The sequence below is a fragment of the Propithecus coquereli genome, unplaced genomic scaffold (assembly GCF_000956105.1).
Source record: "Propithecus coquereli isolate 6110/MARCELLA unplaced genomic scaffold, Pcoq_1.0 Scaffold131, whole genome shotgun sequence".
In the NCBI taxonomy this organism is placed as follows: Eukaryota; Metazoa; Chordata; class Mammalia; order Primates; family Indriidae; genus Propithecus; species Propithecus coquereli.
This window is the reverse complement of record NW_012137303.1, coordinates 6,801,575-6,819,071: the sequence shown is the minus strand read 5'-3', so window position 1 is coordinate 6,819,071 and position 17,497 is coordinate 6,801,575. Positions and strand designations below refer to the sequence as shown.

The window sequence follows — 17,497 nt, the reverse complement described above, 5'->3', positions numbered from 1 at the left end:
TGAATAATGAAGTGAGATAACATGTGAAGCATAAGCATTACAAAACAAAAACCAAAAAATCTTCCCGATGCTAAATGATCTTTAGTAAGTTTAATCTACCAACTGTTCTTATTGTATCATTTTCTACTCTCTCTTATATTAATGAAAACTCTTTTCACAAAAGTTTGAGGAAGCTAGTAAAATGTAGTGAAAAGAGCAGGTTCTTTGGGAGTCAGACAAAATCAGATTCAGCTCAGGGGGCAGTCACTACTACTAATTTATAGCAAGTACTTAAACTTTCAGTTTCCTCTTTTGTAAACTGGGAACAATATAGTAAATAAATTGTGAGATATTTATGAAAAGTGCTTAGCACAGTGCCAGCACATAATAAGAGCTCAGTAGAAGTTAGCTATCATGCAATTCTAAGAACCTGAGGACTTGGGGGTGTTATTTTCGCTCTGGCAACCAAAGGAACTGAAGTGTAATCATTGCTAAATTAGGTTAAACCAGAACTCGTGCTTTCAGCAATGATGCAATTTGATCTCTTCGGGCCACCGTCGCCGCGCATGCGTAAATAAACGTGGCGGGACGTATGTGTCATGGCGCGCTCCATCTAAAGTCTGTGCAGTTTCCGGAAAGTGGCGTGTTGATTCTCTCACTTTGGACTGGTTTTTATTTTCCGACTGCTGGGTAAGAGTGGCGATGGATCAGTGTGGGGCAGAGTGGGGCCAGAGCTCCTTTTATGGCGAAGTCTTGTTTCTCTGGTTCCAGTCTTTCTCGGGCTTTTTGCTAAGTTGTTTTGTAGTGAAAAGGGGACTTGCCAGCTGGGACAGGGGAATTGGCAGGCAGATAGGGCTGCCAGAGTGAAGACGGGGTCATCGGCCTCAGGTGCTGCCGGGTTGTTAGGAGTATTCAGAGTACCGTGTTCTTTACTGTCAGATTTAACTCTATTTGTTCTCCCACTTTCTACGTTAGTGAATTTGTGGACATGACAAGGCTTTCGCAGTTTTTTAGCTTTCACAGAGCAGTATCATAATAAGAATTTAAACTGAAGTTGGCCAGAGGAGCAGGTGTCTTGCTTTTTCACTTTTCTTCTTTACTCATAAAACCTTTCTCTGAATCTCAGGATGACACGTGTGTTTCAGGTGGAAGGTGATGTGGATACCTACCTTATTGCCTTATTCTTGTTTCGTAGTTGTTGGTTCCTGGCACTATGCAGACGTTGTAGTGCTGGACGTATTTATTACTAAGGCTAGACACTGGATCACAGTCTTGGCAGATGTCAACACACCTGTCGTAATCAGTAAGAAGTTAGAAGTATTATGGAACATCATTAACTCTGCTGTATAAAGCGGCTTTTGTGGAGTCTAATTCCTTTTAGGTAGTTTTAAAGAGTCCTTATGGTGGTTTTGTGAACTTGTGGGATGCTTGCCTTTCCTAAGCAATTTTTGTTTTCCAGAATCATCTTTCAAGAGGACTTTAGGCTAATTGCAGGTAATGAAAGTGCTAACTTATTTTAAACCTTTTATGTTTGAGTGGCATGTTACACATGAGACTATGCAGAAAGGTAGCCCAATATCTTAGCCATTTGCCACCATCATTTCATGGAAACGCTGTGATTTCCATACCACTACATCCAAGAGACATTTTTATTTATTTTACTTAACCTTTCGTTTTCATTCAGCAGCCCTGACCATGTCCACCTCCTTGACATGCTGCCTTCTTCCTTTGCCTCTTGTGGCCCACTGATTTTTTTCCTTCGCTGGTGGCTGCTGCTTGGTCTCCATTTTAGGCTGGTTCCCCTCTACTTGCCAGTTAAATTTGGAGTTCGTCAAGGCTTGGTCCTGTACTCTTTGCTCTGTTCTCTTTTTCTTTCCATTTGGGTAATCTAATCCACATGCTTGTCAACACTTAACTTGTCTTTCTGATTCTAGCCATTCCAGTGGGTGTCAAGTGGTATATCATTGTGCCTTTGTTTTCATTTCCGTTATGGCAATGATGTTGACATCTGTTCATGTGCTTATTAGCCATCTTTATATCTTCCTTGGAGACATGTCTATTCAAATCCTTTGCCCATATTTTAAATTGGGTTGTCTTTTTATTGTTGAGTTGTAGGAGTTCTTTATATATTCAGATACTAGACCCTTACCAGATATATGATTTGCCAGTATTTTCTTCCATTGTATAGGTTGTCTTTTCACTTTCTTGATGGTGTCCTTTGAACCATGTAATGTTTAATTTTGATGAAGTCTAAACTATTTTTTCTTTTGTTGCTTGTGCTTTTGGTGTCCTAAGAAACCAGTGCCTACTGTAATGTCATGAAGATTTACACCTATTTTTTTCCTAAGAATTTCATGTTTTTGGTTTTTCCTTTTGGTTTTTTGTTTTTTTTAGTTTGTTTTTTTTTTTTGTTTTGAACTGGGGTTCCGGTTTCTTTTTTTGCTTTTGGTTTTCCGTTTTTTCCGGGTGGTTTTTTTGAAAGGCTTTTTTTTTCCCCATTGAATTGTCTTGGCATGCTTGTTGAAAATCAGCTGACCAGGTAATATATTTTTTGATGTGCATTCTAGGTGATTTTTATGAAAGAATAACTCTGGGACGGTGATTATCAAACTTCAACGCATATCAAAATCACGTGTAGGGCTTGTTAAAGATTGCTGGGCTTTACTCAAAATATCTGATTCAGTACATCTGGAGTGGGGCCCAAGAATTTTCATTTCTAACAAGTTCCCTAGGATGTGACTAGTCTTGCTGGTGTGTGGAAACCACACTGTGAAAACCATTAATCTAGGACATTGGTTTGCAACTGTGGCTATACACATGAGAATTACTGCAAAATTTTTGACAAATGTTGATGCCCAGGCTCCACTCTGAGCGATTGATTCAGCTGGCCTAGGGCTCAGGTGTTGGCAATTTTCAAAAGCGCCTCAGGTTAATAGAATGGATGTTCAAGATTGAGAACCACTGCTGTGGGAGAAAAGTGGTTCTTTTTTGTTTCATTTTTTTGAGACAGGGTCTTGCTCTGTTGCTTGGGCTAGAGTGCAGTGGTGTCATCATAGTTCACTGCAACCTCAAACTCCTAAGCTCAAGCGATCTTCCCACCTCATCCTCCTGAGTAACGAGAACTACAGGCACACACCACCACGCCCAGCTAAGTTTTTAAATATTTTGTAGAGAGGGGGGCTTGCTATGTTGCCCAGGCTGGTCACAAACTCCTGGCCTCCCACCTCGGCCTCCCGAAGTGCTGGGATTACTGGCATGAGCCACTGCACCCAGCCAGAATAGTGGTCCTTAATCAGGGATGTTTAGTGGAATTACCTGAGCAGCTTCTAAGTTCACATGCCTCAGTTCTACCCTTGGAGATTCTAATTCAGAATGGAACCTGGGGATTTGATATTATAGAAGCTCCCCTAATAACTCACCTTTATAAGTAACCACTACTCTAGGATATTGCATCCTCTGATATCATTTTCAATGTTTCCTTTTTTTACTATTTTTATTCCCTTTATCAAACTTGATTTTCTCTACCTTTGAGAAAACATTTTATGTGATCCTTTTGCTCCATTTAACTATCTTGCTTTCCTTTTATTTTCAAACTTCCATTTTTATAACTTATTTAAATATTTCTGAAGGCTAAATAATTCCCTCTCCCAATGTGTTTGAAGTAAAAACTTTATTAATAATGGTGAGTGAGATTGTTTACGTGCTTATGATATGCAGCTAGGTTTAGGAACCTCTGCATTATATTTGTCTCCTTTGTCTCCCTAGAGTGAATTTCTAGAAATGGCATTGTTGGGTCAAAGGATATACATGTGTTAAAGTTTGGTATATATTGCCAGATTGCCCTCCAGAAAGGGCATACCAGTTTTACCATGCTTTCAGCTAACAGTAGGGTTTTTGTCAGTCTTTTATCAGTGAGGTAGTTGAAAAATAACTCATTTCAATGTTTGTTATTAGTGTGGTTGAGCATTCTTTCCTATTTTTATTGGCTGTTTGTATTTCTTAAGTGAATTGCCTGTTTTTCCTTTGCCCATTGTTTTCTGGGATGTGTTTACTTGTTTGTGTCATATTAGACTCTTGCATTGTTTGTGCTTTGCCAGTGAGGCAGGGCCGTAGTGGGAAGAGCATGGTATTGAGAAGAGGCCTAGCTTCTAATTCTATCTCTATCAGTGTACACATCCTTTTGCTTTTCTGGACTTCAGTTCTGTAAAATAAAGAGCTTAGCAACCTTCTCCACTTTCCTAACTTCTGTAATGATAGGGTATGTTTACTGCAGTGAACTCCTTTCATTCCTCTTCTTCCATTCCATTTCTCTTCAGTGGATCCATACATAGTTGTGTATGGGATGTAAAAATTGTGCAATTTAAAAAATTGGCTTTTAATGTCATTCAGTTATTCATAATTCTTCAGTAGTTCTTTAGTAACATTGATATTACCTAGTCTTAGCCTTTCTCACTTATTTGATAGAATAATAGTGATAGAAGAAATCCTAGGGGTTAGGCATTTACTTCAATTCTCCACCCAGTGTAAGAATTTCCTCCCATGTTATAGGAAGACTAATTAAATTCAACTTAAGCATTGTATTCATTCATATAGTGAGTAAATATTGTGTGTCTGCTATGTGCTAGGCATCGTCAGAGGTGTTGTAGCGACAGGACTGAAAAAGAGATGATTCTTTGTGCTTATGGAACTTACATTGTAATGAGAAAGACACATGCAGTAATATATATGGTGTCAGGTAAGTGCTATGAAGAAAAATGAAACATGCTTGGGCAAGGTGGTTATTTTAGATAGAGCGATTAGGAAAGTCCTCTCTGAGGAGGTGTTATTTGAGTGCGGAAGTGGACAGCAAGACATATTAATACAAATATCTGGAAGCTGATATTCTGGCAGAGGAATAGCAAGTGTGAAGTCCCCTGAGTCAGAAACTAATTTGGCCTCTTCAGAGTATCTATATCCGTATCTTATTAGACTGTGTAACCTACATTAAAAAATGTTTGTTTGTTTTTAGAGACAGGGTGTCACTTTGTCATCCAGACAGGAGTGTCATGGTGCAATCATAGCTCACTGTAGCCTCAAACTCCTGGCCTTAAGCAATCCTGCCTTAGCCTCCTGAGTAGCTGGGACTACAGGTGTGTGCCACCATGCCCAGCTACATTAAAAAATATTTATTGAGAACCTGCAATATGCTAGACATAGTTCTAGGCACCTGGGATAAAGCAGTAAACAAAGCACACACAAACCTTTACCCTCATGGGGTATATATTCTAGTAGAAAGAGATAAACAGTTAAAAAAAAACCCCCCAAACCAAAAAACCAAACAAATATGTAAGCAGGTGATAAAGTGCTGTAGGTAAAAAACAGGCAGGGAAGGGGAATAGGAAGTGTGTGGGGGAGTGAGGTGGGGGTTGCTCAGAAAGTCTTCCCTTGTGACATTTAAGCAAAGTCCTGAAGGGCTTGAGTGAATGAGTCATTCAGGTGTCTTGAATAAGGGCATTCCAGGCAAGAATAAGACTGTGAAAATGAGTGTGTACCCAGTGAGTACGAAATAACAAGGAAGCCTGTGTGGCTGAATGGGGAGAGTGGTAGGAAATGAGGTCATAGAGGTAACAGAATTGTTTATGTCTTTGCAGATCTTTGTAGCAATTTTGACTTTTTTATTGTTGTTGTTTTAAAGAGCTGGTGTCTCGCTCGGTTGCCCAGGCTGGAGTGCAGTGGCATAATCACAGCTCACTGCAATCTGGAACTCCTGGGCTCAAGCAATCCTCCTGCCTCTGCCTCCCAAGTGGGTAGGACTATAGGCACAAGCCACTATGCTTAGCTTGGCTTTTTACTCTGATTCTGAATACCATTGGAAAGGTTTAATCAGAAGCTTGAGATGAACTTGGGGTTTAAAGGGATCCCTGACTTCCGTGCTGAACATGCTCTTGGGGAATTAAAGTTGAAGCAAAGACATTATGTACTGCAAAATCCAAGCCAGAGTTGACGTTAGTTTGGACCAAGAATGTAACAGTGGGTGTAGTCACATGTAGATTCTGAATATATTTGGATGACAGAGCCAACAGGGTTTCGTTGGTGGATTGGATTTAGGGTGAAGGAAAGAGAGGAGTCAGGGATGATGCTAGGATTTTTGGCCTTAGCAGGTAGAACATCAATTCCCAACCTTTTTGGCACCAGGGATGGGTTTCATGGAAGACAGTTTTTCCACGGATGTGGGAAGGGTGGGGTGGGAGGATGGTTTCAGGATGATTCAAGTGCATTACATTTATTGTGCAGTCAAACCTCTCTGCTAATGATAATCTGTATGTGCAGCCGCTTCCCAGTGCTAGCATCACCACCTCAGCTCCACCTCAGATCACTAGGCGTTAGATTCTCATAAGGAGCGTGCAAGCTAGATCCCTCGCATGTGCAGTTTACAGTAGGATTCGTGCTCCTATGAGAATCTAATGCCGCCGCTGATCTGACAGGAGGCGGAGCTCAGGCGGTGATGCAAGGCATGGGGAGCAGCTGCAAATACAGATGAAGCTTTGCTTGCTCAACCGCCGCTTACCTTCTGCTGTGAGGCCTGGTTCCTAACAGGCAATGGACTGGTAGAGGTCTGCAGCCTGGGGGTTGGGGACCGCGGAGGTAGAAGGTTGGGATTGCCTTTAAATGAAATGGGAAAGTTGAGAGAGGATCAGGAATTCAGTTTTGACATTTTTTTTTTTAAGTCCCTATCAGAGGAAGATTGTTTTGACTTTTTAAGTCTGAAATAATTACTAGACATTCAAGCAGGGTGTCAAATCAGCAGTTCAACATACGAGTCTAAAGTTCAGGGAAGGAGTGGGGCTGGTTATGTAAGCATATGGTTAGTGTTTTGAGGCCATGGGACTGGATGAGGTCACCTAGGGAGTGCCTGAAACTAGAGAAGAGGAGAGTCCTGTAACAGAGCCATGGGGGAACGTTGATATCAAGTTGGAGAGATGAGGAACTAGCAAAGGAGATTTGAGGAGTGGCTAATGAGGGAGGAGGAGAACTAGCAGAGTATGGTTTCCTGGAAGCCAGTGAAGAAAATGCCTTAATGAGGGAATGGTTGATAATGTCACATGTTGCAGATGGGGTCTGATAAGATGACTGAGAATTGATTGTTGTGTATGTCGTTGGAAGTCATTGGACTCAACAACAGTCAGTTTTGGTGGAGTGGTGTGGGTGGAAGCCTGGTTCAATGAGAGAATGGGAGGGAAAACTGGAGATTGTACACATAGACAGCTCTTGCAAGGAGCTTTTGTTTAAAGGAGAGAAATGTGGTAGAGATAAAAACAGGAGGAAATGGGATTGAGAGGGGGTGTTTGCTTTTGTTTTTGTGTCTTAAATGGGAGAAATAGCTATTTGTAGATGGTAATGATTAAGTAGAGAGGTAGTGACGATGCAGGAAGAGGGAACATTGCTGGAATTCTGTGCTTGAGTTGGTCAGAGTAGAAGGATTTCTCTTAGGGAGGTGGACAGTTCGTTCATTAACAGATTGGAAGGCAGGATATGGACAAAGAACCAGTTTCTGGTAAAAGAATGAAGTCATCCATCTGTGCAGGACATAAGAGGGGATTTGAGGGTCTTTGTTATTCAGGCTTTCTGTTTTCCTTCCCATCTTTCCTCAGAGGAGATATGTGAGAAATGGATTTTCAGAAAATTCCTAAATGAGTTTAAAGTTTCTTTACTGTAGTTCTTCTCAGTCGTTAACAATGTGCACTGTGAATCTAGAAGAAAGCAGAATTTCCTAAATTTATTTGACTACAGAATCATTTTTTTAGGTAGTCCATATCTCAGGTAAAGAGAACCAGTTTGGGAAAGACTACCATGCTTCATTTTGCCTTACCTCAATTGCTGAGTTGGCCACGGCTCTCGTTTGCAGGAACAGAAAACCCAGCTCATACTGATTTAAGCCACAGAGGGGCTGTATGGCTCTCATGACTGGGCAGAGCAGGGCTGCATCTGTCTTCGGGCATTGGTTGGATCCAGGTGCTCCAACAATGTCAGTAGGGCTCTTTATCTTTCTAGCTTTACTCAGCTGCTTGCCTTAGGTAGGCTTCCTCCCAGTGGCAGGCAAGATGGCCCTTGAATCCCCAATTTGACATCCTCCCAACTTAGCCACTTCAGTGAAAAGAGAAGCCATCTCTTCTGTTAGCTCTGGCATAGAAGTCCTCGCAGTGATTCTCATTGGCTGGGCTTGTCATGACCCACTCTGAATGGATCATTGTGGCCAAGAGGATAGGTTACTCTGGCAGGCTTGAGTCATGTGCCCCTTCCTGTGTCTAGGGAAGGGAAAGTCTGTGATTGATAATCCCACCATGACCATGCGGTATGCATGTTAACCAGTCCTTTATCGATTGACTTTTGGGTTATTTCTAATCTTTTGTTCTTGCAACATAAAGCCAGCTGAGATTTGAACACAGGTTTTCTGATTCACAGTGCACAATGTGTCATGGTTGTAAAGAATGTATTACAGAGTAAAGAAGCCTGGCTAGAAACCACTCTGTTAATGGAATGATGTGAATAGAAAGATGGGAATCTAGTAAATGAAGAGAAGGAAAGTTCATCAGAAAGGCTTGAGGCCAACTGAAAGAATATAAGATCCTTAACACTGGTTCAGATGACTCAAGAGGAACAGTGGTCATTCAGTAGACACACGTTAGGTAGGCAGTAGAGTACTGTGCAGCGTGTGGGCTTGGACTCATCTGGTATGGAATCCTCGTTTTGCTTCTTTGGGCAAGATTGCTACTCTGTGTTTCAGTCTGCTCGTCTTTAAAGTGAGGACAATCATACTACCTACCTCATAGGGTTCTTATGAATGGTCGATGAGCTGACCCTGTAAAGGACTTGCTTTGTGTCTGGATACAGTAGTAGTAGTAGTACTATCATTAAGTGTACTCCAGCAGTATATTTTCTTCGTCTTTTTATTCTAGATAGTTTTTTTCCTTAATTATTTTATTTTAACATAATTATAAATTCACATGCGGTTGTAAAAATTATGCAGAGATCCTTGTACACTTTACTGAGATCTACCAATGGCAACATCTTGCAAAACTATATATAATGAAATACAGTGTCACAGCCAGAATATTGACATTGATGTAATCAGGATACAGAACATTTCTGTCACCACAAGGATCCCTCATATTGTTCTTTTATAGTCATACCCATTTTCTTCTCACCCCATCCTCCTTATAATCCCTGGCAACCTGTTCTCCTTTTCCATAATTTTGTCATCTCAAGTATGTTATAGAAATGTAATCACACTGTGTGTAACCTTTTAGGATTCACTTTATTAAACGTAATTCTTTGGAGATCCACCCAGGTTGATTTATGTATCAATAGTACATTCCTTTTTATTGCTGAGGAATGCCCCATTGTGTGGATGTACCACACTTTGTTTAGCTATTCACCCTTTGAAGGGCGTCTGGGTTGTTTCTAGATTTTGGCTGTTATAAAGAAAGCTGCTATAAACGTTTATGTATGGATTTTCGTGTTAATATAAGTCTTTATTTCTCTTGGATAAATACCCAGGAGTACAATTGCCAGATTGCATCATAGTTGCATAATTAATATTTTAATAAAATGTCAAACTGTTTTCTGGAGTAGCTGTACCATTTTATGTTCCCATGGGACTTGTATGAATGATCCAGTTTCTTTGCATCCTTGCTGGTGTTTAACGTTTTCACTGTTTTTTATTTTAGCCATTCTAATGATGTGTAGTGATATCTCATTGTACTTTCTGTTTCCATTTCTCTGGTGGCTAATGTTAAGTCTCTTTCCATGTGCTTATTTGCCTTCTGTACATACTCTTGAAATGTCTTTTCATGCTTCATGTCCATTTTCTGATTGAGTTTCTTTTTTTACTGTTGTGTTTGAGTTCTAGATAAGTCCTTTGTATTTTCTCCACTCTGTAGCTTGACTTTTCATCCTCTCAAAGGGTCTTTATCGCTCACACCTGTAATCCTAGCACTCTGGGAGGCCGAGGTGGGCGGATTGTTTGAGCTCAGGAGTTCGAGACCAGCCTGAGCAAGAGCGAGACCCCGTCTCTACTAAAATTAGAAAGAAATTAATAGGACAACTAAAAATATATAGGAAAAAATTAGCCGGGCATGGTGGTGCATGCCTGTAGTCCCAGCTACTTGGGAGGCTGAGGCAGGAGGATCGCTTGAACCCAGGAGTTTGAGGTTGCTGTGAGCTAGGATGATGCCACGGCACTCTAGCCTGGGCAACACAGTGAGACTCTGTCTCAAAAAAAAAAAAAAAAAAAAAAAAAAAAAGGTCTTTATCAAAGGAAAGGTTTTGACATTTTGACATTCAGTTTATCAATTTGTGTTTTTATAGATTGTGCTTTGGTATCAAGTCTAGGAACTCTTTTTTTTGAGACAGAGTCTCACTCTGTTGCCCTGGCTAGAGTGAGTGCCATGGCATCAGCCTAGCTCACAGCAACCTCAAACTCCTGGGCTCAAGTGATCCTCCTGCCTCAGCCTCCCGAGTAGCTGAGACTACAGGCATGAGCCACCGTGCCGGGCTGATTTTTTTTTTTTTCTATATATTTTTAGTTGTCCAGATAATTTCTTTCTATTTTTTTTAGTAGAGAAGAGGTCTCACTCTTGCTCAGGCTGGTCTCAAACTCCTGAGCTCAAACGATCCGCCCGCCTCGGCCTCCCAGAGTGCTAGGATTACAGGCGTGAGCCACCGCGCCCGGCCCCAAGTCTAGGAACTCTTTACCTAGTTATAGATCCAGAAGATTTTTCTCCTGTGATTTTTTTCTAAAAATGTTATATTTTATGTATTGCACTTAAGTCTGTGATCCATTTTATATTAATTTTTGTATAAAATATGAAACTTAGGTCAAGGTTTGTTTTTTTGATCCATAAATAATCCAATTGCTCTAGCACTAACTGTTGAACAGGCTATCTTTCCTCCATTGAATTGCTTTTGCACTTTTGTGAAAAATCAATTGGGCATATTTGTGTGGGTATGTTTCTGTGTTCTCTGTTCTGTTTTGTTGATCTGTGTTTCTGTCCCTCCACCAATACCACAGTCTTGATTACTATAGCTATCTAATAAGCCTTAAAATCAGGTAGACCAATTCCTCTTACTTTACTCTTTTTCTTTTCAAAATTGTTTGAGATATATTAGTTCCTTTACCTTTCCATATAAGTTTTAGAATAGTCTTATCTGTGTCCCCAAAAAAGTCTTTTTGGGATTTTGATAGGAATTATTTTAAACTTGTATATAAGTTTGGTCTCCACTGACCCTGTGGGTCTTTGTTACTGGTTGATTGTTGGTTTGAATGTCCAGGGTCCCTCCTTGGCCTCTGATTCTACCCTGGTGGGGTGTGTTGGGTGCTTCATGACAGGGTGAAAGTCAAGGTTCCCTACTTGGCCATTGTGGCTTGCCTGGGGAGTGGGACTACAGCTTATGTGTGTTTGGCTGGAGAAGAATGGTTGTTATTTATAAGTTTTCTGTCTTCCTAAACTGCCCTTTTTTTAAGTTATTTGATGCGAAAGCAGGCTTTTGTTGGGGGCTTTTATTTTCTGCATCTGTTGGCATTTCTGGATTGCTGACTTTTTCAGTTCCAAGTCTGGGATATAGGAGGCAAAAGAAAACCCAAGGAACTCACCATGATGTTCCTTGGGTCCCTAGCCATCTGCCTCCTTCTCTCTGCCTTTCAAGGTCACATATTTGTTTTAAAAATGATGTTCAGTTTAGTTTAGTTGTATTTTGCTGAAGGGATAGGGAAAAGTATGTCTACTTTATCTTCCCGGAAGCTGTGTTTGCATTTTCTTTTTTGAATTATAAAAATTTTGAGCTGGGCTTGATGGCTGATACCTATAATCCTAGCACTTTGGGAGGCCAAGGTGGGAGGATTGCCTGAGGCCAGGGGCTTGAGATCAGCCTGAGCAAAATATCGAGACCCTGTCTCTACAAAAAATGGAAAAAAAAAATTGCCTGGGCTTGGTGGTGTGCATCTGTAGGCCTAGCTACTTGGGAGGCTGAGATGTGAGGATGGCTTGAGCCCAGGAGTTTGAGGTTGCAGTGAGCTATAATGATGGTGCTGCAATCCAGCCCTGGGCAGCAGAGAGAGACTCTGTCTCAAAAAAAAAAAATTCTTTTTGAACATTCAGACTAGTAGAATAGGATATTGAATATCAGCAGACCTATTTTCTAGATTTAAAAGTTGTAAATGTTTTTCTGTCTGTCTTACTCTATTTTTTCTGAGATATTTTAAATTAAATTATAGTCATAATGACATTTTACTTTTAAATCAATATGCATCTTTAAAAAAAATTTTATGAACATAAAGACAGTGTTTTATATCTAATGATTTATGGTAATATTCTCATATTATCTAATATCCGGTTCATATTCTGATCTTCCTAGTTATTCCCTCCCAAAATATCTTACAGCGGAATGAACAAAGATCCAATCAAGAATATAAATTGCATTTAGTTGTTAGGCTTTTAAGTTTTCTTTAGTCTTGAACACTTCTTCTCCTTTTTTATTTCCATGATATTAATTTTTTGAAGAAATTTATTGAACCTTGGAATCCCACTATCAATAGGGTTTGTCTGATGGTTTCCTTGTGTTTCTTTTTCTTCCTGCATTTTGTGTAAACTCCAAGTTAGATTTAAAGGCTTGATTAGATTCAAGTTTGGTGAGAATATTTCATAGGTGATGCTATGTTAATTTTCATATGGTTGTGTTATTTATAACTTTTTTATGTGATAGAGAAGATGCCTTCTGCATCCTGTGATACACTACTGGATGACATAGAAGATATCGTGTCACAGGAAGATTCGAAGCCACAAGATAGGCATTTTGCGAGAAAGCATGTTGTTCCAAAGGTACGAAGGCGAAATACCCAAAACTATTTGCAAGAGGAAAACAGACCCCCGAGTGATAGGTAAGCTTTTTTCCTTGAAATTGTATTCAGTTTCTTTCCAGGGATATATACAATATCTCTTTTTTAGAATCTTTGAACTTTTGACAGGAAATACAGGCTGAGTATCCCTTAACTGAAATGCTTGAGACCTGAAGTGTTTTGTATCTTGGATTTTTTTTTGTTTTTGGAGTAATTGCATTATGTACTTACCAGTTGAGCATCCCTAATCTGAAAATCCAAAACCCTCCAATTGGCATTTCCTTTGAGTATCATTTTGGTGCTCAAAAAGTTTTGGATTTTGGAGTATTTGGATTTCGAATTTTTAAATTAGGGATACCCAACCTTTTTTTTTTTTTTTTTTTAATGTTTTTAAATTTGGCAAGGTAATTAGTTAAAAAAGAAAAAGATGTCAAATTGGATGTTCCTTGCAGGCAGGGCCTAGGACAATAGAAATCTCTTTGATATAACTGTAGTTAATATGTAATTGTGTTACTTCCAAATTTTTATTGGAAGTTGTGATTTTTTTTTTTTTTGACAGGGTCTTGCCCTGTTACCCAGGTGGGAGTGCAGTGGCACAGTTACAGCTCAGTGAAACCTTGGACTCCTGGGCTCAAGCAATCCTCTTGCCTCAGCCTCCTGAGTAGCTAGGACTACAGATGTGTGCCACCATGCCTGGCTAACTTTTTAAATTTTTTGTAGAGACAGGGTCTCACTATGTTGCCCAGGCTGGTCTCGAGCTCCTGGGCCTCAAGTGATCCTCCTACCTCAGCCTCCAAAAGTGCTGGGATTACAGATGTGAGCCACCACGCCTGGCTAGAATTTGTGATTCTTATGAGACATTGTTTTGGACATTTGATTTTTTCTTAGCAAATTTATAAATACCTATGGATCAACTAAAGACATTGGGCACAAAGAAATTATTGCCCTGCTTATGCTATTTTATCAGGTCTCTAGTCAGTGAAATTCTAATACAATCTAACTAGAAAGGATTATGTAGTTGTATAGTTTTAATAAGCCTGTATTTGTTTGTCTAGTAAATTGTTGAAAAGTTCTAATATACTTATTTTGTTTGGAATATTAAGCCTTTACAATCTCTGAATTTAAATTTGCTTATAGTTTAATGACTGATGTTTATCAAATTTGTCCTGAACATGTCCTTAAGGTAAATTCCATTTACTTATACATTATTAGAGCAATCCAAGTTGAAAGTTTGTTTTTTTCTTCCTAAAAATGTTACATTTTTTTAGAACTTGATTTTTATAGATAGAGTACTTTCAATAATGCTTTAGGGTGACAGTTTTTAATTTGGTTGTTATTTATTATATATCTAAGTTTTAAAGTAAAGATTGCAACTAGTATATAGGAGTCTGTGAACAAATATACGTAATTTTTCTTTATTCGCTATTGCTGCTAGAACCATTTTCTTGGCTATTTTTATTTGTAATACCTTTCTAGGAGTTGAACTTAGTAAGTTAGTAGTATGAATTTAAAATATAATTTAGAGAAAAAGGTTTTTTTTTATATAGAGAGTCTTCTTAAAATTCTGTGGTTATTTTATCTTGATTTTTAGAGTTTTGATGTAACAACAGATTTTGAATTAAGTTGGTGTATTTAATGGATAGCTTGTCAGTTGATTGCAGTGAGTTTGTGTGTGTGTGTGTGTGTGTGTGTGTGTGTGTGTGTGTGTTGTCTGTGATATGCCCTGAAATCATCTAGTGTTTTTATTCTAAAAATCAATGAGACTTACTTTTTAAAACATTGATTGTTTAACAGCACAATTCCAGGCATACAGAAAATCTGGATACGAACATGGGGTTGTTCTCATAATAATTCAGATGGAGAATATATGGCTGGACAGCTAGCTGCTTATGGCTATAAAATTACAGGTAATGAGATTTGTAATGTATTTTATTGATTAAAATTTTTGAGAGTTAAATTTTTTGGAGATATGTATTCTAGCTTCAGAGATTAAAGGATATTTTAGCATAACTTAATGATTTTAAAGCAAAACAACTATTATAATTGCCTAGATAACTATGGATATCATTTTTTAAAACTTTAAAAAACCTTTTTTAAGTTGAGACTTTCTGAAAACAGAATTAACAGAGTTCATGTCTACCCTTCACTCAGTTTCCCCAATATTAATATCTTACATAATTTTAGTTAATAAACCAGGAAATGAACATAAGTGCAGTACTGTTATCTAAACTATAGATGTTACTTTAATTTTACCAGTTTTCCCATTAACTTTTTCTGTTCCAGCATCCAATCTAGAATCCTAACTTACATTTAGTTGTAATGTCCCCTTAGTCTTCCCCAATCTGTGATAGTTCCTCAGTTTTTCTTGTCTTCTGTGACCTTGCCATTTGTAAAGAAAACATTATTTCTTCTGAAGACAACAATACCTTGACACTTCTGAAGAAAATGATTTGTTATTTTGTAGAATGTCCCTCAGCTTGGGTCTGTCTGTTTTCTCATGATTAGAATGAGGTTATATATTTTTGGCAGAAAGAGCACAGAGTGTTTTTCTGTCCTTTTGAATGTGTCATGTCAGGGGTTATGATGTCAGTATATCTTATTACTGGTACATAACCACCATGCCTGGCTAAGATGGCCTTAAAAAAATAGTCTGGGACCATGGGCCTGGCCCTGGCCTTGGGCACCCCACCAAAAAAAAAAAAAAAAAAAAAAAATAGCCTTTAAGATAATGTCCTAAAACGTCAAAAAAAATCAGATGTTGACTTTTTCTACCTGATATTGAATATCTAATACATTTTAAATTTTAGTCCATTAGCAGTTTGTGTTTGGCCTTATGACAGTATTCTTCTGTATAAAGTAACAGTCCTGATATTTTTATGCAAGAATATTAAGCTTTGTTATGCACACCTAATTTTGGTTTCTTATTTGAGAATAGTTAAAAAGGGAGAATTAAGGAAGCAATCATTTGAATATGAAAAATTTTTTGCTAATGTAGTGTATTACTTTTATATACTTGTATTACTTATATATATTTGCATTAATTTTATCTACTGTTGATTGTCCCCACTTTAGAAATTCATAGTCAGTTTTTAATTAGTCTAGCTTGCATGCAGCAGAATATAGGACCACTAGTCTAGGTGCTGTAGGCCCAGGAAATATAAATGATGTTAGCTTTTGTAAGACATGTAAGGAAATCTCTAGATCTTACATTTAGATTAGATATATGATATGAATAATTTCTGGATTGCCTACGCCAGTAGTTTCTTCCATTATTATGGAATAATGGGGGTTTATAACAATTATTATTTATTTTTATTAATCAAATATAGACCTAAAATTAAATGTATAATTGATATAAAATATAGATTATGTATAATATGTAGAGATTATTAAAAATAATATGCAGAGAAATTAAAACTATCTCAATTACCAGTTATAGATACTTTTACTACTTGGGGAAGAAAGATTATGTGGGCATATATTTGAAATTGCTACTTTTAACTATGTGAATCCAGGATATAATTATTCCATAATAAAACTTCATAAAGGCTTAGAGCAGTTAATTGTTCATTGCCTCTTTTCAAACCCTTTTTATTGTGAGGAAAAAGGTTCTTCATGTCTTTTAAATAAACTATTTTAAAATAACTCCTGCTTGCTTCTGTTTCAAATAATGAAACCTATTGAGGAGAAATGATGTTAGTCCCTAAAACTCAGAACAATTAATTGTATCATGGGTACGTGGATGCATATTATAATTAAATCAGTATCATGGGAAGCAAATAAACTTCCCTGTGGGCACCATGGTTTTTAAAAGAAATATGACTTGAATGCATACATTCCATGAATGTGTTCTTTTCAAGTAAGTAATTTTTGTAGACTACGTCTTTTTTCAGCAATCTTTTGATTATTGTTTTTGGTTTATTTCTTTTGGAGATGTTGGTAAATTATTTTCAGTGTCCTCATTGATGGCAACTCTTCCTTGAGAGTACATTTAGTGTTAGAAATGGTCGCAGGTCATTTGAAGCCAAATCTGGTGAATAAAGTATGCGCTGTGATGTTGAACAATGCCGTTTTAGTTAAAAATAGACATTTTTGTTAATCTTAATTGATTCTGAAAACAGTTCTAAAGGAGTTCTGAAAGAGTAGCAGTGATTCTTATAGTTTTTTGATCTCTTCAGAACCTCACAACTCTCAATAATTTCATCAATAAAATCTTAATTCACAATTCATAATTACTCAAGTCAGAATAGAATGTTTAGCTTGGGTGCCCACAGTTTCAGAGAAATCATTTAAAAATTGCTGGGCTGTTAAAGTTCTTGGTAGCTTCTTTCGTGTGTTTGTATATAGTTTATTCATTGAGCAAACATTCTATGAAGATGATATGTGTTACAGGGTAGAGTGCTAGGAGGCGTGAAGATAAGAAAGTGGACTAGCCATGGATTCCAGAAGACAAGAAGTTTAGTATTTTTTGGCAAAGGAAAAGCTTTCATATTCTATGTTAAATCTTAGAAGTTATTTTTAGTAAATGCTGAAGCTTTATGTGGTCTTTCATTTTTTATAATATATGGGAAGTAGGAGTAGGACCTGCTTTATTAAAAGAACTTTTACAGTTTATATTTTAGCAATGCTTTGTGATAATGTCAA

The 17,497-nt window shown here is 37.9% G+C and overlaps 1 protein-coding gene across 1 annotated transcript in view; it reads left to right on the top strand.

Annotated features, from left to right (window-relative positions):
• Nucleotides 1–587: 587 nt before the first annotated feature.
• CDKAL1 (CDK5 regulatory subunit associated protein 1-like 1) overlaps nucleotides 588–17,497 on the top strand; it is a 712,360-nt gene continuing 695,450 nt past the window's right edge. Inside the window, exons 1-3 of the mRNA XM_012638567.1 lie at nucleotides 588–669; nucleotides 12,721–12,895; nucleotides 14,648–14,760. Of these exons, the coding sequence (XP_012494021.1) occupies nucleotides 12,726–12,895; nucleotides 14,648–14,760 (283 nt within the window). The 5' untranslated portion in view covers nucleotides 588–669; nucleotides 12,721–12,725. The remainder of the gene's footprint in view (nucleotides 670–12,720; nucleotides 12,896–14,647; nucleotides 14,761–17,497) is intronic.